At 34.8% G+C, this 25,000-nt stretch overlaps 1 protein-coding gene across 5 annotated transcripts; it reads left to right on the top strand.

Moving 5' to 3' along the window:
* The first annotated feature begins 1,128 nt into the window (after positions 1 to 1,128).
* Positions 1,129 to 25,000, top strand: MSH5 (MUTS-homolog 5). Of its 5 annotated transcripts, XM_086450158.1 has the most exons (34): positions 1,134 to 1,311; positions 1,700 to 1,731; positions 2,712 to 2,803; positions 2,962 to 3,042; positions 3,118 to 3,187; positions 4,326 to 4,389; positions 5,566 to 5,720; positions 5,860 to 5,961; positions 6,047 to 6,074; positions 6,149 to 6,180; positions 6,283 to 6,340; positions 6,493 to 6,579; positions 6,959 to 7,015; positions 8,275 to 8,376; positions 8,943 to 8,987; positions 14,976 to 15,053; positions 16,051 to 16,101; positions 16,197 to 16,278; positions 18,059 to 18,132; positions 18,242 to 18,341; positions 18,485 to 18,581; positions 18,693 to 18,782; positions 18,913 to 18,977; positions 19,043 to 19,101; positions 20,864 to 20,940; positions 21,060 to 21,146; positions 21,387 to 21,448; positions 21,569 to 21,630; positions 22,049 to 22,102; positions 22,179 to 22,264; positions 22,458 to 22,489; positions 22,568 to 22,591; positions 23,125 to 23,240; positions 23,348 to 24,999. In XM_086450158.1, the coding sequence occupies exons 1-34, from the start codon at positions 1,276 to 1,278 to the stop codon at positions 23,432 to 23,434; spliced, it is 2,424 nt and encodes an 807-aa protein (XP_086306284.1). In that variant the 5' UTR covers positions 1,134 to 1,275; the 3' UTR covers positions 23,435 to 24,999. The 5 variants fall into 5 exon arrangements, with proteins under 5 accessions (XP_086306292.1, XP_086306284.1, XP_086306288.1 ...); XM_086450162.1 differs by lacking the exon at positions 8,943 to 8,987; XM_086450169.1 differs by lacking the exon at positions 2,712 to 2,803 and having other exon boundaries at positions 1,192 to 1,311; positions 23,348 to 24,998.

The raw sequence follows: 25,000 nt of genomic DNA, 5'->3' as shown, positions 1-25,000 counted from the left end.
AAAGGATTTCGTTTATAGATGAAAAATCCTACAAAGAAGAAAAGAGGTTCAAAAGGATTCTAAGAGAGAGCCTAAAGATAGTTTTCATTGAAGATGAGAAAATCTAAAAGAATACAAAGTGTTTCAAAAATTTGTAAAAGAGAGAGAGAGAGAGAGAGAGAGAGATTGGTAGAGCAGAAACGAGTAGGGATCTAGAATGATGTCATGTTCCTAATCTTGGTCAGGTGGCACCCCATTTTATGCCATGTTGCATTTTTGTAACCCATTGACCATATGAATATGTACTCCATCCCTCGGTGAATCTATACGTGCACAAGAGACCAATTTGATTAGTGATGTGCATCTATTAATAATAACATTATCTTAAAAATAATTTCTAATAGTTGGATTTAAATTCTTTCCAAGAGCTTAGATCTAGTGGATATAAGTTATTAAACACTATGAATTTTTGTACATAGGTTCACCAAGGAATGGATCACATATCCATATGTTCAATGAGTCCCAAAAAAATGCCACATGACATAAAATGGGGTGCCACTTGACTTTGGTTAGGAATGGGACATCGTATTGGATCCCTACTCAATAGAAATTGACTTCAATGTCCATAAGATGTCCTTTGATTGGATTGATGTTGAATCAATCTTAGATGACCATCGAAAAAGTGACATTTTAATCTAGAAGGTGGCATGTGCAAACACACGCACACCAAAATGCCTTATTTGTAATTTAAAGTATTGATTAAAAGGTTTTTGAAAAATTATGCGGTAAAAGAAATATTTTTATAATTTTAAAAATTTATCAATTTGATTATAAGATCATTGGATTGTAATTTTCTTGATTTTTGATCAAAATGAGTATGATTATGTTAAGTTTAAAATGTAAAGGTGAGGGTATTTGTGGGATTCAAATTTTAGTGTGGAATCACTACTACTCCGCCTTCTCCTACAATAGTAAAGATGAGAGTTCAAGCTGTCCATGTGATTATTGAAGAACAAAAGACGATATATATCGTTCATTATTTTCAAAAAATTTAGTTGGTGTATCGTAGTAAAAAAGCTGTGTGACAATATAAATTCCCCTCATTAATCATGGAAATTTGTGGTCCGTCGGTTCAAGCTCCAAACAACCTTGTATGAGTGGACCCGATGATCATGCCACGTAACATTTTATGGTGGTTTAAACCGCGCGCGCGCGAACGATTTATACTTTACAGTCTCCTAGACACGTACACTTACTCCACTCTGCTCTCTCTCTCTCTCTCTCTCTGTGCAAAAAATGGAGGAAGTCGACGAAACGGAAGCCGAATCGCAGGTGAAATTTTGAAATCCAATCTCTGACCTGGTTTGGATTTGGTTTTGATCTTAACTCTTTGATTTTGAAATCTACATGTTTGATTCGATTCTTTTAAAGCTTATCTATAACTCCATTCCCATCTTCAACTCTAGCGATGTTCTAGGGTTACTGTTTCATCTAATCTATCGTAATTAGAAATTCCTGCAAGTTTGAACTGTTTTTGCTCCAATAGGATACTCTGATCTTTGCTTTCTATAAAGAAGAACTCTGCCAAATTAGCATTCAAAATTCACAGATGCGGAAACACGTTAATCTACTTTAAATTATACGTAATTAACACTATATATACATACAACATTATTCAGATTTAGTTAATCCATTTGCTTATATGACGATTTACATGCAGGTGTACATGGCATGCATCATGCAAGGTCATCGGTGAGCTTCTTAATAACTAGACATTTTTCTGTAGATTATCCCTAATTTCGAATAAATTCATGTTTCAACGAAAATAGCAATTTATTTACTAATTACTATCTGGTGTTATAGTATGAATTGAAATGGAGAACTTTATTTATAGATTTCTTCTTGTAAGATGGAAAAAAGATAACTGTTAGTAGATCACGAGCTGAACCTAACTAAAATATAATATCTGTTGCTAGTGATGTGTTTTAATCAAGAAATGATTGTCTGAGATTGGTTTCAATTACTTATTAAATGATCATGTAGCCTGAAAATAATGGTTTTTGGAGATTACCGTTATTTGTTTGAAGAATCATGTGGGCCATTAATATATTTCCAAGGGAATGAGATTGCTGATTCTCTTGTTATGTAGTGTGAGATTAAAAACAATTGCTAACTGTGTGGATTTATGAATCTTTTTTATTTATGTTCTTTGTTTCATTGAAAATGCTAATGATGCCGCCAACTCATTAAGCCAAAGTGATTTGCATACTACATAACAATCTCTGTATGTTGGGGAATGACATTGTAAGGTTTTTTCATCCTTATTAATTTCATAAACATGATCATAAAATAGATCTAGGTCCTTTCAATAGATGGGATTCAGATCAAAACATGTAAACGTGTGACAATATATCAAAACAAACAACATATCATGATCAAACTTCCAGTCAGTTAGATCTAGTTTCCAAATCCCTCAGAATCTCTTTAACAACTACACCCCTGTTTTATTTGAATGTGTTCTATGAGACCACCATAGTAGATATTTTGGGAAATGCATAATAATATTTCATGTTAATTAAAATTTCTTGCATGCATACCTTAATATTTCTCTTATCACCATCATTGTCAAAGCCTCATCCAAGGATATCCTAATATCTCTCTCCAAGGTAAAATTTCTATTTATCATAGAAAAAGTTTATTTAGAATTGATGAATTCTCGTCATTGTTCCTAGAGTTGGTGTTGCTTACTATGACTCCAGCATCCATCAACTTTTTGTATTGGAAGTTTGGGAAGATGGGAGTGATTTTCCCCTAATCAATCTGGGTATGTGCTTAACATCTTTGTTGTTAAGTATTTTTCATCTTTTCTCATGTTTGCAGCTTATGTTCTTTTTCATGATTTGCTTTGTTGCATAAGTGACTTTTGTCTTCATGCATATCTCCTAGTATCTTATACATTTCTTTGACCAACATTTGGTTCAGTAAAATATCAAGCTAAGCCCTTGATCATTTACACAAGCACGAAATCTGAAGAATCCTTCATTTCTGCTTTACAACGAAGTGGTATGTAACTCCAAACTTTGTTGAATGATACAAATATCCACTTGTGGGTCTTTTTGACTCTATTTAGTAAGACAGATGGAGCTGATGTCCCTCAAGTGAAGCTAATGAGAAGTTCTATATTCAGCTATGAGCAAGCATGGCACAGGTATAGAATATCTGCAAAATGTTCTGCTTAATGCTAATATATATTCGCTTGTCTTTGAGTTGAATAATTTGAAGATATTATGGAGATACACAAGGAGAGGGATGAAGTGCATCTAGAAATTTCAATTTCAATTATATTTTTTCTTATGCAAGGATGCTATCTCCCCTCCCCCCTCTAAAAGAATAAAAATGAAATAAAATAGATAAAATGTTCTGCATATGCAAGGGAGCTGATGTCCCTCTAATGAGAAGTTTTAAATTCATCTATGAACAAGCATTGCAGAGGTATAGAAATATCTGCAAAATACTATGAAGATATGTGAGGAGAGGGATGAACTGTGTACTTTCTGGAAGTTTCAATTTAAATCATATTTTTTTCTTATGCAAGGATGCCCCCCAACACACACACACACACACACACACATATATATATATATATATATATATATATTATTAAATACATTATTTAAGGATTTTCTTGTTATTACTATTATAAAAGTACCTTCTTGTTTTTTTTTTATATTCTTTTATGGACCTGACAAAAGAGATTGTGCAGTGTTTCTTTTTTTCCCCTATTTAAGGTGTTTGTATGATGCAAATTGGTTGTTAAGAACATTGCAGCTGTAGATGTTTTATTTGAATACATAATGAAAAATTGATACTTTTGCTTCCAACTTATACTATTTTCTAAATGTATTAATGCTATCCAGGTCGACACATATTTGTGCTTCTTGTTGCATGAAAGATTTATTATATGTGGGAAATCATCATTTGCTAACTGCTAATTCAGCCAGTCATGTTGGTATAAGTACAATCAGTCTAGAGTCATGAACTCCCAAACTCATGCAGCCTCTTCTCTAAAGGTCTTGAGAAAACAGCTACTTGATCATGTGCATCAGGATTTGCCACCTCATCAAGAACAGAAAGTTTGAACCAACCTATGACATTAGTTTGGCATCTATCTTTCTTAGGGTGAATTGAATGGATCAGTGTAGTAGAATTTTTTAGTTTTTATTTTTTATATTTCAGATCTGTCTATGGATGATAAGTTCTTGTTTATGTTTTTCTCCTCATAAAACTACATTAGAGAATTTCATCCGATAAGGATGACTCTCTCTCTCTCTCTCCAAATATTTCAGATTGATATACCTTCGAGTCACAGGGATGGATGATGGGCTAAACATCAAAGAAAGAGTTTGCTTTGTAAGTTGTGTAGTTGATGTTTTAAGCTTGATATTTTGATATTCCTTGTTCAATAAAATTATTTGGAACATTATGGATGGTATCCTCAAGACTCTCTGGTCAAGGACAACTACAAGTTAGACGATAAATGCAATAATATTATTTATTTACTTTTTTAGAAAAAATTTATGGGCTTGGACACGCTTTGGGAGATAACTTTTTTTGTCCAGGTTAGATCCTATTTGGAGTGCCCTGGGCCACCAACTCTAACCCTTGTTGCAGGAATTCCATCTTAGGCACCCCCTTCCCACTCCAGATCTTGCTTCTGTTCTCACTTCCTAAATTTTTTATGCAAGCTTCCTTTCTCCCACACCAGCTCCCATCATGTGCAACTAATGTGACATACATATCTCTTAGTTAGCTATAAAATCTGAGCTCATGGTTCTGCCATGATAGGAAAAATTCAAAAGCTCTCTAGGTTATATTGTCCAATGATTTCCTTTGGCCTGTCATCTTCACTGTAGGACAAGAAGGAAGATTGCTCTTGTACCGTCTCTTCTTTTTAATATATTTTTTTCTTCACCATTCTTTTGTTCAGAAATAAAATGCTTTTATCTAGCCAAGGCTTGTTGTATTGTTCTGTTGTTTCAGTTTTTCCAAAAACCAAAATTCACTTTAAATCACACAGTTATAAATAAATGCTTCGAAACATTCTGAAACAAACATAGGCACCTTGAAACCATTGCATTTGATACATGTACAATAGTGCAATAGTCTTTTTTGTTCGATTGAATGTATCTCAGAAGTTACAAATTTGTTTATGGTTAGTTTGACATCTTAACATTGTATTTAATATGCATCGGGGAATATTCCCAAAACATTCCAAAACTTTCGAATTTCAGTATAAAAAATTGTACTTACTGGTATGTTTTGTAGAACATTCCAAAACAATCGAAAGTTACTGAAACTGTGATACATTTGAAACTTCGCAATTCTTCATTCTGGTACATAAAAAATGTGATGTTCCTGCCAAAGAATTCTGGAATGAACGTAACTTTGAATCATGTCTCTTAACTAAATTTTGTTCTTTAGTATTGTTTCCTGATGTTTGTATGCATTTCTATTTTATTGCAGCTGGTATGGAATTGCTGACCTTGATACCTACTCTAAATATGCTTTGTTATTTTTTCAATTCAGCTGAATTCTATGATGGATGTTGGAAGTGATGTCCAAGTTCGTGCAAGTGGGGGCCTACTTGCTATACTAGAGAATGAGAGGCTTGTAGATACCCTTGAACCGAAGGAAGGTAGGAATGTATCAATTGCTGTTGATTGTGTTACAGAAATCTCATTGTATCCTCCATCCCACTTCCCCATACTTTTTTCTTCGTATTTGCTACATAGTTGTTGTAGTTTGAATGCTTACAACTTATTTAATAAATGTTTGCAATTTATATTAGCACCACTAGGTATGAACTTACATCCAAAACAGAAACAATTTTCTCAAACTGGATGCTGCAGCTCATGAGTCATTGCAGATTTTCCAAATAGACAAACATCCTAGCCATATGGGCATTGGGAGAGCAAAAGAAGGGTAAAGAGATACATTATTTAGTTTCTGTTTTTTCTCCTTCTTTTGTTATTTCTTATGAGTGCACATTGGTATTCTTGAACTGCAGGTTCTCTGTGTTTGGGATGTTTAATAAGGTATGAAGAAGCTATATGATTTTCGACTCAGCATCATCTTTGGATTTATTCTGTTTTGCTTTTGTTTATTCCAGTGTGTCACACCACTAGGCAGGCGTCTCTTGAGGTAAATCTAATTCAATTGAAGCTGGTAAAGAAATTGTGATGCTATTTGCTTTGTACATCACTGCTTACTCAAGGATCCAAGAAACGGTTTGCTTTCTAACAGAAACTGGTTCATGAGGCCCATACTAGACCTTGATAATTTGAACAGTCGTCTCAACACTGTATCCTTTCTCCACCAAACTCTACTTGCAACATTTATTAATGTATTTTGCCTGAATCTATCGAAACTAGAAACTGTATTACAATAGTTCTCAAAAACTATTTAGCTTGAATCTATCGGATAAAAAAATTGTATTCTCTAAGCAGGCATAAGATATCGTTCTTTCTTAGTTCTGAAGAGTTGATGGCCACTTTACGTGAAACACTGAAGTCTGTAAGGGATGTTCCCCACATGCTAAAGGTGTGCTTTCTTTCATAGCTGCTACTTCTATTTTTCTCATAGCATGTGTGTAACTCTCCATTTCTGTATCAAGATTTCAAGCTCAACTATTAAATTACTTTCAGTGGAAGAGTTAAATCAGATTGAAAGTGTCGTGGTCAACAAACATATTTCAATCTGTTTAACCCAGATTTCTCATCCAGTATCCTAGTGTGCCATATAAATCTTCAGCTCAGTTCAATTTTTGAAAGCTTGGCACATAGTTTCTGTGCCTGGCTGCTTTTGACATTGGTTCACATGATTCCTTATTTTAAATCTACAGTAGTTTTTCTTTTGCCTTTGTTATCAAATCATGAAATGTTTAGTGCTTTTTTTTTTTTTTTCTTTCTGTTCATGGAAGAAATTCAACTCCCCAAGCTCCATATGTACAAGTGCTGACTGGAATGCTTTCCTAAAGGTAGCCATATACCCCTTTTCTGCTAATTATGCTTTCAAAAGTTTCTTTTATAGTTAATAGATATTTGGAGCTACTGATCCCACTGATTGGATTGAAGCCGATGTTATGCCAAAGAAACTTTCAATACTGCAATATATTGCATTTGATCAATATCATTTCTGATTGGTTACACCTTGGCCATGACCAGGATACGTATAGCATGATATAATTTCTTTTAGATTGTTATCCTCCATGTCATCACTTTGTCACACAAGAATTAGTCTGACTCTATGGATAATGACTTTTGTCAGCTATGAATACAAAACTTAAAACCATAACATAGAAAGTGTCAGGGATTGGGTCCTACAGTCTCACAGAGGAAGCAACAGTCATGCAAATAGCTTGAAGCAATGGTAACAATCTCACTACAACACTTCCACAAGATCTCATCGTCAATCCACGTTTTTGTCACACGTCATGATATAGAAGATGTCTCACTTGTCACTGCAACCATGCAACTATCTTAGAAAGATATTTCCACACGGGTTCAGACCCAAAGCTCAGTTGGTTTGACAAATTGCAAAGCGCTGAAAATCACAATTCTAAGTCAAAGATGACACAGTATAGACCTATTACAAATAATAACCTTTCAATATGGCAGGCCTCATGCACACTGACATATGTTATATATAACTCTACGTAAACTACTGTTCTACTGATTATCAAGAATCAATCTAAGCCTAATCACCTAAAATAAATATTAGTCCAAGACTCATCTCATAACCCAAGATGATAACTTATCCTAATAAGAATCCTAACAACTTATTTTGTGACGGCGCTTCTAACAATTGGACCCACTGCCAATGTGCAGAGATCTGTGCAGTTTCTAACAGAATGAACTGTCGTGAAAATTGGGCATCAATATTTGATAAGAAGACACAACCTTGAGCACTTATTCAAACGTTTGTATGCGGCCCTAGTACCTGATAGGTTGGATGTACACGTCTTTTTCCAGGGCAATGAATCATGCTTGTTGTCTTCTTCTTCTTCTTTAAAAGAAAAATCTTATAAATTTTATGATGAGGTTTTATGGATACTTGATTCAATCTAATGGGAACTTCTTAACTCAAGATCTTATAATCCTTCTTATTCTTGCAAAGCATTTGCGCACTCTTGCACATAAACAAGATATTTGAAGTCATAATTTCAGAAAGTCTTCTTGATTCAATCTAATGGGAACTTATTAACTCAAGATCCCATAATCCTGCTTATTCTTGCAGAGCATTTGCGCACTCTTGCACATAAACAAGATATTTGAAATCATAATTTCAGAAAGTCTTCAAGAGCGAGTTGAGTATTTGAATCTGGGCATCGTTGAAAAGGTATTGAACTGTTGTATTAACCATTTTTTTATGGATCTATTACTATTTTAAGGATGAAAACTGATCTTTCAGCCCAATTGTGTCATCTTTCACTTTTTTTATTAGTATGTGTGATCCTTCACTTACTAGAATGACATCTCTCTAGAGTAGCTTTTCACTCTAGCCCATTTGAACTACCCAATATCTTCTCATCCATTAATCGGTACTACAATTACTACAATTTTATTTGGAAATGATGTTATGAAACACATTTGAAGTGCATCAAAATAACCGCTGTATACTTGAATTGGGTAGCATTTTGAACCTTGAAATGCAAGGGGACATTAATATGACTCACCAGCTCATTAATGTAAAACATATTATAACATTTGTTGCTTCCTCAAAAAATTATGGCTCCGATTTGGTTTATGTTGCAAAACTCTACAGTACTATGTTAGTGATTTTTTTTTTTATAGTGAGCATCACATGCCACCCAGTAGTTCTTAATAATTATGCAATTTTAATGAGCATTTTCTATTTGTCATGGAATAGTTGTGGTCTGTTTTTATTTGTCTAAATCTGTGCAGGCTGGTTCGTGCATTACAACGGAGCTAGCTTATGTGTATGAACTGGTTAGTTTATGAAGATTTTAGAATGAAATAATCAGCTCTCCTTTTTTCTTATTGAATAAAGAGAAATGTACAAGTTAAATAGGCTATTTGGAACAGCTCCAAATCCCTCAAAAATAGGAACAGAAAAACAACTATTTAAAGGAGAGAATATCTCCTTTATTTTAGGAAATAAACTCTGCTAATATTCTGGAAATAACAACTAGAATATTTCTTATTTGAAAAATAAAAACAAATAAACCTAACTAACTTTGACTTCAATAATCTGCACTTCCCCTCAAGCTAGGTTGTAAATATTAATCATACCTAACTTGTTACTCAATTCTTCAAAGTTAGTCCTAGGCAAAGCCTTCGTGAGAATATCTGCGATCTGAAGCCGTGTAGGAGTATAAATTGTCTGCACAATTTCATTCTCAATCTTCTCAGAAATAAAATGTCGATCCAGTTCAACATGTTTAGTTCTATCATGATGGACTGGATTTTTTGCAATACTTATAGCAGCTAGATTATCACACAACATCTTGATTGGTCTCTTCAAAGTTACTCCTAGTTCACATAGCAATCTTCTTATCCATATTCCTTCACAAATTCCAAGAGCAAGTGCCCTGACCTCTGCTTCAGCACTACTCCTTGAGACAACAGATTGCTTCTTGCTTCTCCATGTTACTAGATTTCCCCAAACATAGGTACAATATCCCGAGGTCGATCTTCTATCTGAAATGTCACCTGCCCAATCTGCATCTGTGTATACTTCAACTTCTCTATTATCACTTTTCCTATACAGAATACCTCTTCCAGGAGTCATTTTAAGATACCTAAGAATTCGGTAAACAGCCTCCATATGCACTTCAGTTGGACTATTCATAAATTGACTCACAACACTCACAGAAAAACCTATATCAGGTCGAGTGTGCGAGAGATAAATGAGTCGCCCTACTAGTCTTTGATATCTCCCTTTATCCACTGGTGTACCATCCTTGTCCAAACCAATTTTCTTGGTTGAATCCATTGGTGTAGCTGCAGGTTGACATCCGAGCATTCCCGTTTCCTTTAATAAGTCTAGTACATATTTGCGTTGAGAAACAAATATACCTTGTCTGGATCTTGCTACTTCCATGCCAAGGAAGTACTTGAGATATCCCAAGTCTTTGATTTCAAATTCTTGGGCCAATGTTTTCTTCAATCTTAAAAGCTCATCTTCATAATCACCTGTCAAGATTATATCATCAACATATACAATTAATAATGCTATCTTCATTTCTGGAGAGAATTTAACAAACAAAGTATGATCAGCTTGACATTGTGCGTATCCACTTTTGACTACTGATTTCGTAAACCTATCAAACCATGCACGTGGGGATTGTTTAAGCCCATATAGTGATTTCTGAAGTCTACATACTTTGTTGTAGTTTGAAGAATTTTCAAGTCCAGGAGGTATCTCCATATATACCTCTTCTTCAAGTTCACCGTTTAGAAATGCGTTTTTCACGTCTAACTGATGTAAAGCCCAATCTTGATTTGCTGCAAGAGAAAGAAGAACCCTGATTGTATTAAGTTTTACAACTGGGGCAAACGTTTCTTGATAGTCAATTCCATAAGATTGAGTGAAACCCTTTGCTACCAAGCGAGCTTTGAACCTCTCGATACTACCATCTGCCTTGTGCTTGACTGTGAACACCCATTTACAACCGACGGCCCTTTTTCCGGGAGGAAGATCAACAATGTCCCATGTACCATTCTTCATCAAAGCACTAACTTCTTCATTAACTGCTATCTTCCACTTAGGATCTTTTAAAGCCTCTTGTATAGAGTTAGGAACCTGTACACTATCAAGAGTCGACACAAATGCCTTGTAGGATGATGATAAGGCATTATATGACACAAAATTGCATATGGGATGAGCTGTACAAGTCCGAACATCCTTTCTTAGTGCAATCGATTTATCCAAATCATCAGGAATACAAGCAAAATCAATATTATCATGGTTAGATTTTTCCATACCTGAATGAATTTGAGCGGGTTCTGGATCTAGTTCAGATTCTTGGTCATGAGCGATAGATGTTATGGATTCTATCTCATTTTCAGGTTTCTTTCTTCTAGTATAGACACGAAGCTGATTATTGTTAGTAGCCTGTGTTTGTTTTGCTGAAACTGGTTCGACTGGTACTGTTTCGGTTGGATTTTGAGTATGAATAACAGCTTGTGTGTCTTGGACAATGGCTGGTTGTGACAAAATAGGCAAAGATGAAATGGATGGATTGATATCAACTTGTGGATTAAATTCTAGACCAGAAACATTTTCCCAGAATTGAAATTCTCTCATATTCTCCCCCTAAATTTCAGATTTAGGATAATAGGATTGATGTTCAAAAAATGTAACATCCATAGAGTTATAGACCTTTTTTGTGATAGAAGAATAACATTTATATCCTTTTTGATGTGAAGAATATCCCAAAAAGATGCACTTAATAGATTTTGGATCTAATTTAGTGCGATGTTGTTGATGAATATGAACAAACACGGTGCAACCAAATATTTTAGGATCAAGGGATGAGAGAATTTTAGTAGAAGGATAGGATTGGAGAAGTGTTTGACAAGGAGTTTGGAATTTGAGAACTCTAGATGGCATCCTATTGATTAGATAAGCAGCTGTAAGGATTGCTTCCCCCCAAAAGAATTTAGGAACATAGGTAGAAAACATGATAGATCTAGCAACTTCGAGCAAATGTCTATTTTTCCGCTCAGCTACCCCGTTTTGTTGAGGAGTGTCAACACAAGAACTCAGATGAATAATTCCTTGATTTACAAGATAATTTCCAAGAACAGATTGAAAGTATTCTTTGGCATTATCTGTCTTTAAAACTTGGATTTTTGTTTGAAATTGAGTTTGTATCATCACATTAAAATTCTGAAAAATTTGACACACTTCAGATTTTTCTTTCATAAGAAAGACCCATGTTAACCTAGTATGGTCATCAATGAATGATACAAACCATCTCTTTCCCGTTATATTTCTTACTTTTGAAGGTCCCCACACATCACTGTGAATCATGGAAAATGGATGAGATGGTTTATATAAAATACTAGGATAACTACTACGAGTATGTTTAGAGAGTTGACAGATTTCACAATAGAAATGGGATGAATTTTTATTGATGAAAAGAGAAGGAAATAATTTTTCCAAATACATGAAATTTGGATGTCCTAAACGATAGTGCCATAACATTACTTCACTATCCTTATTGATGCATAAACTAAGATCAGAATGACTAACAAAAGAAACACAACTAGCATTTTTAGCTTGTCTTATTAGAGAATTCTCGCCTTTGAGGAGATAGAGTCCAGAACACAAATCAGCACTGCCAATCCTCTTCCCCGAATCTAGTTCCTGAAATTCACATAAGTTTGAGAAAAATTTAGCCACACAATTATGATCAGCTGTAAACTTTCTAATTGAAAGAAGATTACAATCAAGGTTAGGAACGTGCAAAACAGAGTTTAGAATCAGATCCTTTGTAATCTTTATGGAACCAATGCCTTCAACTTTGGAGTGGGATCCATCTGCTATCTTAACAGTATAATTATTATTACACCGACTATACTCAGAAAATAGAGTTGCATCTCCAGACATGTGATCAGATGCTCCTGAGTCCAGTATCCATGGTTTTGCACATTTTTTAGTGGCTGCAAAAACAGTGGAAATTTTACCTTTTAGGGCTAACATTCCCATACCAGAAGAAGGACTAGCTTGTGGCAGTGAAGTTTGATTAAAGAGTTTCTGAAGGGCTTCCAACTGCTCCTTAGAGAAAGGACTTGATTCAGGCACATTTGGATGATTTTCCATAGTTGTAGCAGCATTTCCACGACTCTCTCTAGGCTTCCAATCTGCTGGTTTTCCATGAAGTTTCCAGCAGGTGTCACGGACATGTCCAGGTTTGCGGCAATGGTCATTTGAAAGAGATTAAATGATATTAGAGGTGAGCTCTGATACCATGAAGATTTTAGAATGAAATAATCAGCTCTCCTTTTTTCTTATTGAATAAAGAGAAATGTACAAGTTAAATAGGCTATTTGGAACAGCTCCAAATCCCTCAAAAATAGGAACAGAAAAACAACTATTTAAAGGAGAGAATATCTCCTTTATTTTAGGAAATAAACTCTGCTAATATTCTGGAAATAACAACCAGAATATTTCTTATTTGAAAAATAAAAACAAATAAACCTAACTAACTTTGACTTCAATAATCTGCAGTTTATATATTTCTTAATGTAGTATTCAGACATGTTTACCTGCTGAGCTACTAGCAACTGTGAATGACTTGGGAAGAGCTTTCTTAATCTCATTTAAAGGACAATGTTGATCTGAACTCAAAAGATTGTCTAGTCACTGTTTGTATGCAATTTCCTTATCAAGTGTTATTTCTAAAGCAGTGACAACAGTTGATGCAGATTCATTTTTCCCATTTTATTGGAAGAGTAATATGGAAATATAACATTAAGAACCAAAAGAAGAAGCTAAATGATGCTTCCAATTTAGAAGGATCGCTGATAATACTTGTGACATCTTCATTGATGCTTCTTTGAGTCCGCCTTCAGTGTACAAGGATGCAAATTCCTTTTTATATACCTTTTTTACATGTAAATTTGAATGAGGTAAGGAAATGATCCCATGCCATTGGTTCCAAGGACCTAGGAGTATATGCATATCTATGTGGTTCAAACTTCAAACTGGCCAAAGATTTGCAGCCTCTACATCCAAAGTGAAGTTCTTCAACACCTGTTCGAAACTTCATGTTTGAAAGTCTCCTAGAATAATCACATATTCCGCAGGTTTTGTTTCTTTTGAACCCTGGACAAACTTTTTTAGTTCAGAAGTCTACTGCCTTTTTTTCGTGATCAGAATGAATTTGCTCAAGCATGGTTTCAAATCTCGGTTTGACATCTCGTTCATGGATGAGACCTTTTCTGAAATAGTGATAGACCACATCGGGACTTGGGGTATCAAAAATTGAAAATCCATAGTATATTCTTTCCACCCTAGGCAAGTGGATGATGGTGGTTTTCATCATTTTTCTCCATCTAAATAGAACTAGTCCTTGAGTTTAATGAAGTTTTTCTGTAAGATATACCCTTGGATCATGGGCACACTTATTTAACCATTTGTTAACTGAATCACTCCTTAATTTGCCCAAGCAATTCACGAGCACTCCATTATATTCACATTGCCAACAAGCAAACTAGGTGATCAAACCAATCCTGGCTAACAAGGGAAGCCAGCTTATGCAATTGTTATTGAGACCAGTTAGTTGTTCATCACCATCTCTCATAGGTATAAGTATGTAGAATATAATCCACCCGCCTATATGCACGAGTACAAAGTAGGTATAAGTATAACAATGCTGGGTAGCCGACCCAAGCCTTTGGGATAAGGCTTGATGAAGGTGATTGTGGTTCTACTTAGGCTTTTTTCTTATGATAGGTAAAGGGTTAGTGGTTTGTATGATTAAGTTGGGTTCAAGAGGATTTGAACTTAGGACATGGAAACAACTCTCCACACGTCTTACCAACTTAGTTAAGTTGGCACTTCATGATTTTACTTATTATCCCATCACACAATATATATGTTATCTAGTAATGCACTATTACTTCTGGTTTCCATTTCTTACATTGGTTCTTCGTAAGTTCTCTATTATACTTAATTGTGTATGATTCTCAAAGGAAGTGTCTAAGAGAAGAAGAGAAAAACAAATACTTCTTTATTGAGCTGTTGTTTATATTCTATTCTTTAACTTATTTGAGATACCATAGCATAGTTATTCTACAATGACTACAAGGCTTTCATGTAATGAATTTTTCTATACTTATATATCATTAAAATAGATTGGTTTCTTTGAGAAGTAACCTTATTTCCATTTTATTAGTATTTTTCAAAGTATTTGCTTAAATAGCTATCATGACTTTATTTTGCATATTCTAAATTGTTTGTTGCAGGTAATGGGTGTTATTGATGTTAATAGAAGTAAGGAAAAGGGGTATGGAACAATGGTAAAGGAGGGATTTTGTGATGAGGTTAGTCTTACTACTAATGATTTCCTTAATCAGTTGGGTGGTTGAGTCTATTGCAGTTAGTTGTTTATTGTTATGTGGTTCCTTCATCCTCCAGCTCTCATCCTATGGCTATCATTCATCATCGTCATCAAAACCTTATTCCAAACATTTGGGATCGACCAAACGAGTCCCATTCTGCCATTCATTTCTATCTAAAGCCACATTTTCTGTTATTTTAAGCATCTTCATATCTGTTCTTTGTATCTCAGTCCACACCCTTTTTGGTCTTCATCTTGCTCTTTAGAACCTTCAACTTCCATGTCCCTTTGAGGCTATTATCGGATGTCATTGCACCCGAGCAAACCAATTCAATCGACCTTCCCTTACTTTATCACTTATTGAGGCTACTTCTACATTTTTATGGATGAGTTTATTTTTAATTATATCTTTTGCAGTCTTTCAACTGATCCATCTCAACATCTATGAACATGTTTTTTTTTTCTTGATAACCTAACATTTAGCTTATGAAGCATAACTAATCATATACTCTTCTTATAAAATTTTCCTTTTAATTTGATTGGGATGTGTCGGTCACTTAGCTCTCTACTCATCCACTTTACCATTGAACTATAATTCTATGAACAACATCCTCCTCAATCTCCATCTTCATAAATTATAGAACCAAGATAACAAAAATCAAATTTTACTGGCCTTTCCTCCTTCAATGTAGTTCTTTTCATTGTATTACATGACTCTAGTATAGGACATGTTGTAGTTTAAAATAATGTTATGTATCAAGATATTTGCTGCATGCTAGTCCTCTAGAATCTAGATACATAAGATGCATAACATCCACATGCTTGCATTTTTTGTTTCATAATGTAGCGATGTTGAATTTTGTGGTGTATAGGGTTTATATTTTCATTTAACTTTTAGCAATAGCTCTTGTTAGCAAGGTTTCGAATGTTACATTTTTGGGCTATTTTAAATGAAGTAAGCTTTCTCATTTGTTGCATAGTTGGACGAGCTAAGGAAAATATACGAGGAATTGCCAGAGTTTCTAGAGGAGGTACAAATTTTGTTTTTTTCTCAAGTCAAAACTTTATATTCATTTTAAATTAAGTTGGCGTATATGCTTATTTCTGATTATATCAAACCTTGCAGGTATCTTCAATTGAAATTGCACGTCTTCCTCATCTTTGTGGAGATAAGCTTTTTCCGTGCATTGTTTATATACAACAATTAGGTTGGCTTACATTTCCTTTTTACCCAACTATATGTTTAAGAATATTAACAAGTGTTAAGTCTTAATATATATCGAATCTTCTTGTGATTGGAACATTTTCAGTGTGCAACGTGCCTACATATTGGATTTTTTCCTATTCGTATAGCAAATGCTTGACATGTAATGAGCAGTGAAGTTCACATATAATATTATGTAACCAATCTTTTACGATATAAGATATCTGTAATGGCATGCATTTCCTATAATTGTCCATAAGGATTGGAGATTGGTGAGCATGTGACCTGTATAATTAGACCTGGATGGAAAAGGTAAAGCACGTCTGAAGTATTATGTGACCAACATGTACTGATCAAACTAAAGGAAAAAATTCTATGACACAAAAATAAAAGAAGCCACATTTTTTGGGGTAAAATGTTGGATGATCAAGAAATGTCATGTTCATAGAATTGTTAGAGAAGAATAGGATGAGATGGATTGGTGTTAAACTATGAATGATGGAATCAAAAAATAAGAACATAAGAGAAATTTAAGAATGTTCCTCACATGCAATGAAATAAACGAGAGTTGATATCTATCAAGAAAAATAAGAGAGTTGATTGAGATGATTTGGGCATGTACACTGACATTACTGGTGAGAAAGAGTGTTTTGGTGCAATTTGAAGGCTCTAAAGAGGCAAGGCCAGAAATTGACATGGATGGTGGTAGTTAAAAAGGAAAGACAATTGAATTGATTGAGGATATGATTCAAGATAAGGTGAATGGTGAAATAGAATTCATCAACCATAATATTTGGGATAACTTATAGATGATGACCATTATGAAGTTTCCATGAAACCTCCATCATGGCTTGCTTGTTTGCTCTTGTAGTCTTCTTTTGCACGTTTGCCCTTCGTGAAATTTTAGAATTTTTTTTAAGTGTTCCTCCCCACAGTTATACTTGGTGAACCCATGATATAACAGATTAATCTTTTTCTTTAGCTGCGGGAATTAGGAGTTACATATTCAACCCCAACGAGCCATTGAAGTCAAAACATAAAAAAGAAATTTTATTCTCGAGGTTTGGGGGGATTTATTTTAAAAGAACACTAGGCTTGAGTATTTGGGATTTTTTTTTTTTTTTTTGAGTGAAATTCTTGATGGGGATCTGTAGATCTTGAACCTCTTCAAGATGTAAGAGGGATTTGAAACATGGTTGAATTGCTATAGGTGTATAAGTATATTCCAACCCAACTCATAATAACAATGAACTTTCTGTTCTATCTATAAGCTATTCCGAACTAATTGCCAGTTGATTTGAGTTGGAAAACTTGATTCAGTCATGGAAAACTGATCCATTTTTTCTAATACCAAGGCCAAATTTTCTAACTTGAAAAAAAGAGAGGAAAAGTAACCTCAATGGAGAGGACATGTGAAAGATTTTGATATGTACTCACTAGACTTAACAGAAGGCATATCTTTAGGCCGAATTGAATGGAGGAACAAGAGTTGTTCAGCTGACACCAAATCTTTGGGATAAGGATTTGATGATGATGAGAACAATTTTTCTATCATGTTTAACAATATTGTCCCCCACCCCAAAACTTGGCTGACTCGTACTTTTTAAAGGAATAACTTGGCTTGATCTGTGCTGCATTTGTGGGATTCCCTCTTTTATGGTGTTTCTCAATGTTGGTTTGAGTTCCATGGAACCATGTCATTTTAAGTTCAATGGCATATTGAAATGCTGTTTAGTAAGGTTACTTTATAATACCACACCGCCACTTTGTTTCTTCATTTGTAGGATACTTGATGTGCTTTTTTGAAGAAAAACTTGATCGAAGCACACTGGATGAACTTCAAGATTTTGAATTTGCAGTAAGTAGCATCTTGACTTGAATTAAAACAAATCACAGATTTACTTAAAGGTGCATTTTATATTCTTTCGTATGTGTGATACACGCAATAATGTGAATATCATAATCAGTTTTCAGATAGGGAGGGAGACATGAAGAAATTCTTTTATCATACTTCCAAGACCAGAGAATTGGACAACCTTCTGGGAGACATTTATCATAAAATTCTAGGTCTGGGATAAAACTCTGTTTTCCATGAGAATTCTGAAAGTACTGGTCAAGATTCTCTCAAATCTGATGGAGTTGGCAGTTTTACTGTTCTTCCATGATGTCTGATTAACTTTAATCAAGTCTCTGTTTGATTATTACCATAGATATGGAAAGAGCAATTACTAGGGACTTGGTGTCCCATATTCTTTTATTCTCAAGTCATCTGCTCAAGGCGGTGAATTTTGCAGCTGAACTTGATTGGTAGGAACCATTACTCTTTCCATTAGTTTCTTTACCAATAGTTTTGTTTCTTTCTTTTTCTTCCCAAAACATTTCCTTCTCTAAACAATGCCATTAATATTATTACCTCAGTTTTCTGTCAATGGCTCTGGTCGCTCGTCAAAACAATTATGTGAGGCCCTTTTTGACTGAAGAAACCTTTCTTGATATACGAAACGGCAGGTTGGGCTGTGTAATATGATTTTAAGATATTTTACATACTTATTTTCAGTTTATATTATATGGATATATGCTACTGCTGATCTTTTGCACTAACCTACACGATTAATAAAGTAGTTCAAATTCGTACCAGGCATGTTTTGCAGGAAATGACAGTGGATACATTTGTTCCCAATGATACAAAGATTCTTGATGATGGTAATTGATGTTAAATATTTTATAAGACAATTTTCATGTAAAATCTTAAAGTTATTTTGTTTCAGGGAGGATCAACATCATCACTGGTCCTAACTATTCAGGCAAAAGCATCTACATAAAGCAGGTAGCTAGGGTTCTATATTCCCCTTGTGGGACCCTTCTGTAATTTGATTCATTTTAATGTTTTCTTAATTTCATTAGCTACCTTAAAACATTTCTTAATCGATCTGTGCTTTTTAAACTAATCAATAATATATATAAAAACTGTGGATACTACTGTACTCTCATAAAATGAATTGGAAAAGGTTGCAGATGGTAAAAGAAAAATTCAATAAATTGAACAGAAGTGAGACAAAATAGATATTGATTTCATTGAGAAATTCCTCACAATAGGTAAGCACCAATGCATTGTTTTGTTGTCAGAAAGTAGTTCAAAACTTTCTTTCAGAAGATTCTATGGAAATTAAACAGAAGTTTATATACAATGTTTTGTAAGGATAACTTCCAGGGAACATGTTTAAAGACAAAATACGAATCTTGCTTGACACTTTCTTGTGAGTGAGTACTTATGGCAAATGTTTTGTAAGGAAAATGTAAGGTCGTTTTTTTTTTTTTTTTTTTTTTCCAGTAGAAAAGTGGGTGATTGTTCAGTAGGTGAAGGAAGATTTTGAACTCAATAAGTTATTGATTTCAACACTCCACAAGATGTTGCCTTACCCGAGAAAAAAGTAACTTTATGATTCACCATGGAAACATAATCAAATTTTCAGTAGATACTACAAAGAGTTTTTTTTATTATTATTATTACGGAATATATTTATAGAAAGGAGGGAAAATAGAATAGGAGATTAGTGAATAGAATTCTTTACATATATTGCCTACTATACCATATATCACTTCAAATGAGCAAGTTTGACGTTGATCACCTGGATCTGGGGGTGGAGGGTTGGGGGGAGGGGAATTTAAAGGGCCTACAAAGATGTCTGAACAATTTTCATGATCAGGAAGTCAAATCGTTTTTTTTTTTTTTTTGAGAGAGAGAGAGAGAAGACAATAGACTGGCTAATTCATTTTCCTCTTTTTGAAATTGATGTAGACATTCTTCTGTTCCTTTCGAGTTCCCTCACGATCTTACCAAGCTATTCAAAGATGTCACAAAGGATTGTAATTTTCTATCTTTTATCGGTGAAGTCAGGTAGGGTCTGCCAAATACCATACTTGTCATCAAAAGAAAAAGAAAATATATCAAGGTGAAATTAAATCTCTCAATATCCCCAGACCCAATTACTGATAACGATCAGTATTGGCAATTGTTTCAGAAAGGGTTCCTTACTCTTATTCTCCTATTTGTAGTTAGTTTGCATAGTCATTCCCAATTTCCCATTTTGCAAATTTTCCTATGTACTTTGTCTATTCTTTTTTCAAGTTGAATGGTTATTTGTGATATTTTTCATTACGTAGTCTGTAGAATTTATTGTTTTCTCCATCTTACACAATGATAATATATATATATATATATATAGCCATGATTTTACGCCCCCTCTGACACACGCCCCCGTACACCCCCTGACGTGGCATGGGTTAGAACCAATAGATTTTTCCCTCGGGATACACAGCTATACATCTCCATAAATATGTACGGTTGTGTATCCCGATCAAAAGAATCTATGGTTCTAGCACATGCCACGTCAGGGGGCGTTAGAAAATCATTATTCATATACATATATATATATATATTATCTTAACTCAATAAAATAACTGAAGGCACTATCAATAAAGAAAGTTATAACTCAAAGTTTAACAATTTAATGTGTTAAATTAATTCATAACTTCCTGATAGAAAAGTAGAAGAAAAATCATGAGTAACTTGAAAGAAATGTGTTCAGGTTGCTTTGATTGTTTTCCTTTCTCACATTGGAAGTTATGTACCAGCAGAGGCTGCGACTGTGGGTTTGACTGATAGGTTTGTCCCCTGAAAAATTGCTCTCCTTTTTCATTTATAAGGTTCTTTGAAAACCTTAGTTGCATATTTTAATAATTTGTAGTCAATGAATCGAACTGACTACAGATATACTAAAATAGGATATTTTGCGCAATGGGGAGCAAGCTCATGACTGCCGAACAATCAACATTTATGATTGATCTACATCAAGTAGGAATGATGCTTAGGTATTTTTCAGAAAGGCTGAACATGGGGCTTAGATCCATAGATCAGTTGGTTTGACACGCTGCAAAGCAACTCTGAGGTCATTAGTTCAAGTCCAGCTTACCCATTGAAAACAGAAGGCTGAACTTAATAAGTGGCTCTCAAGTTGCAAGATTTTTTTATTCAAAATTAATTTTTTTAGTCAATTTTTGTGTGTGTTGTTTTTCTCTATCTTTATATATTGATGATGAAGAATTTTATAGGCAAGCAACATCACGATCTTTATGTTTGTTGGATGAATTTGGAAAAGGTACCCTTACGGAAGGTTAGTATCTCCAGAATTTGACCCTTTTCTCCTTCTCTTGGACTAGACAAGGAAGTTTAATCTTAGTAATATATCGTAGTTAATTGCTGTGGGTAAAAACCGTTTGTGTTGTTCATGCAGATGGCATTGGTCTCCTTGGTGGAACTATAAACCATTTTGCCACTTGTGGTGACTCTCCAAAGGTGTGATGGACGTAAATGTACTATTTGTTGTAGTTGACTATTGTATGTATGTTGCGTACTTAAAATTTCATGTCAATCCATTTTATGTGCTATTAACCAAAATTGTTATGAGAAAAGTATTTGTGATGGGTGGAAAGACTAGGAACGATCGAGAGTCAAGCACATCCAATGAACCCCACTTTGAGATAAATTTAAGTCAATTAAGTTAGTTTGGCCAAGTATAATAAAGGCCAATGGCAGCACCAGTGAAAACAAACACTTCAGTGCAAGTTGAGGGTTCCAAAAGGGCGAGAAGAAGGCCGAAATTGAATTGGATTGAGTTAATGAGAGACATACGACTATGATTCTGTGGGCAACATGTTTCTCAATATATCCATCCTCATGTATAATAGAGCTGACCGAACAAAATTGGTTGCAGGTTCTGATGTGCACTCACTTGAATGAGATATTTAGTGAGAGCTTCTTACCGAAGGTTTGCATAATAAATTATTAATATTTCACCACAATCCATATTAAGAAAGTGACAAGTCTTAATTGTCTACTTTCAGTCGGAAAACATCAAGTTTTATACCATGAGTGTGCTGAGACCTGACAACAGCTGTACATATGCAGAAGACATTGTATTTCTATATCGGTATTTGTGACTTACCTCTTAGATTGCATTGGCAAGGAAATCTATGGTACCCATAATGTAGACCTTATCATCTTGTGCACACATTTTGGCTCTTATACAATGGGTACCTTAAGTTTCCTTGGCAGTTTCTATAAATTTCCTATCTGGAGAAGAAACTCTTTTGTGAACCTGAATTTTTGTTTTTGTCACACAGCCTTGTTCCTGGACAGGCACTTCTAAGCTATGGTGAGTATCTGCTTATTTTCAGTAGGTTGGAGACACTGATTTCTATTTCAGCTCACAGTTGAACTCTCCATCTTGCAGGTTTCCATTGCGCCATACTTGCTGGTATGTCTCAAACTCAAAGGAAACTGAAATATGTATTCAGATTTCATTTTTGTTTCCAAAATAGAAGTTACAAACTTTCTCCTAGGTGTTGATATCTTTTTTATTTGTTTTTATGCCTTATTATTGCAATAAAGATTGGAGTTGCAAAATTTTGTTGCAGATATGAATGCAGAACAATTTTAACAAACATCATAAATGAAATAAACTTGAATGTGTGACATAAATAACACAAGAACCTAAGTAATAGTAAAAAGATGCGACTCCTTAACTACTTTGTAAATGAATATGTCAACTTCCAATAACACATGAACAACCTGCTTCAAGTGATACAATGGTCGCTGCTATGAGATAGCTCAGTCTTCTTTGCATTTTGGAGATTTCCTTGAGGCCTTCCATTTGGTAGATTCCACCTTGCCATGCACGTGTGTTTGCATACAAGGCCTCTAATTATTGGGGAAACTCAGTTTTTGCTTTTTGCCATTTTCAAATGCTTATAAAATTAGGATTAACTATTAATAACATTGTTCATGTAGGTGTGCCTGAGGAGGTTCTCAAGAGAGCAGCATCTGTATTGGAGGCAATTGGGACTAATAAGCAAGTTGAGCGGCTATGTGATGAGAAAATATTAGCTAAAGATCAGCAATACAAGGTGATTGCTTTAGAAGCTAAACTTCAGTCCTAATGAAAATCAAATTCATCGTAACCTATGTTCTTCCTGTAACAAAAATTTTAAGTATTCTTTTGAACCAAGTGCAGATTGCAGTGGATAAGATGTTGGCATTCGATGCTCTCAAGGGTGATCTCAATGTCTTCTTCCAAGAAATTTTCCCTTCGGAGGCCTAAAAAAATAGAGGTGGCTCTCTGGAAGGTTTATGGGTTTCAATTATTGATATTAGTGCCTAAAGTAGGGAATAGCGGTGTAAAATATCAGGGAACGAAAAAAATAAAAATGTATGCACTGTTGGACCCAACCATGGATGTTTAGCATTTTCACTCCACAGGCAATTGATGGGTGATTATACCAGGTTGGACAGTCCAGATGTTCTCTTGGTTGCACCGACCCAGTGTCCTTGAATCGTATAATTTTTTCAAGAGTGATAATATGACTCTCCAAGTGGCATACTCAATCGACTCCCTGACGTGGACAAGTTTTGGAACTGTAGATCTGTGTGCCTCGGGATACACTTTTATGGGGGAGAGCAATCGTGTAACCCGAGACGTACAGATCTATGGTTCCCGAACGTGTCCACATCATGGAGTCAATTGAGTATGCCACCTGGTGAGTCATATTATCAGGATTTTTTTTTCAATGATACATCATCTTCAAAGCCTTATCCCAAAGTTTTTCCACTCTCTCTAGAGCCATGTCTTCTGTTAGTGAAATTGTGTTTCATTATATCCATCCAAGATCGGTTGGGTTTTCCTTTCATCCTTACAACATTCAACTTCATATTTCTTCTAATTGGGACTGTAGTAGGCCGTCATTGGAAAGTGAGTTCACGTCTGCTTTCATCATCACCATCCACGTTCTTAGGGGTTTTTTTTCCTTTTCTTTTAGGACATTCAGCTCCATACTTCTTCTAATCGGCCTTCATTGAACGTACCTTAACTATCTCAGTCGAGTTTCTCTTAGTTTATCATATATTGGAGCTGCTCCTACATTTTCTTTCCTCTTGTTCATCTCAATATCCTCATCTTGATTCAGTAATTGAAAATTTTTAAGGGTATTTTGAATAAAGTCAAAATTTCACCATGAATTCATGAACAAAAAGGGTCATTTGACTTTCAGTCAAGGGGCTAAATCTAATCTTGCATTTTGAGGGGATAAGCTTATAAAGATTGCAAGACCACTTTGTCAAAACCTTACCTAAATTTTTTTGTGATCACCTACGTTATAGTGTTATATGCCATAATAGCTGGTATTTCCAATGAGGTTAAGCTAGACGTGGTTGAGATTAAAGGAGTAATTTAAGACTTCGGACTGATTTCATTCCCTGCAACTTATCACCCCAATTGTGACAACCACGAATTTACATGCACCGTGATTGATACGTCTGCCCGGAAAATAAAATTTGAACTTATTGTGGGCATAATCAATAGTAAGACAAGACCCTAGTCAATGAGATCCACTAGGGAAATTTCCAAGATCCAATAATGGATAGGGCTGGGCCTATCCTGGCCTCGGCAAAAAATGGCCTGATCCTAATTGGATCTCAATATCTTAGCCCAAGCCCGACTTGGCCAAACGATGGAGTCACCATTCACATTAAGGTCATGCCATTCTAATGTGCTTCTAAATGGAAGGATCTTTATCTTATCAATGTCCATGAATAAATATAACTACATTATTATAAATAAAATAATAACTAGGCCTAGTCACAAGCACAACCCAAAAAATTTGTCAAGACC

Source organism: Akebia trifoliata, chromosome 1 (genome assembly GCF_017979445.1).
Source record: "Akebia trifoliata isolate Shusen 1 chromosome 1, ASM1797944v1, whole genome shotgun sequence".
In the NCBI taxonomy this organism is placed as follows: Eukaryota; Viridiplantae; Streptophyta; class Magnoliopsida; order Ranunculales; family Lardizabalaceae; genus Akebia; species Akebia trifoliata.
This window is presented reverse-complemented; position numbering and strand designations above follow the sequence as displayed.

What these genes read in the sequence shown, in the direction of transcription:
- MSH5 (XM_086450158.1), top strand. Translation starts at nt 1,276, where the DNA reads ATGGAGGAAGTCGACGAAACGGAAGCCGAATCGCAG. An exon ending in AGGAGGGATTTTGTGATGAG is followed by an intron (nt 15,054 to 16,050) that starts GTTAGTCTTACT and finishes TTTGTTGCATAG; the next exon opens with TTGGACGAGCTAAGGAAAAT. An exon ending in TGCCAGAGTTTCTAGAGGAG is followed by an intron (nt 16,102 to 16,196) that starts GTACAAATTTTG and finishes CAAACCTTGCAG; the next exon opens with GTATCTTCAATTGAAATTGC.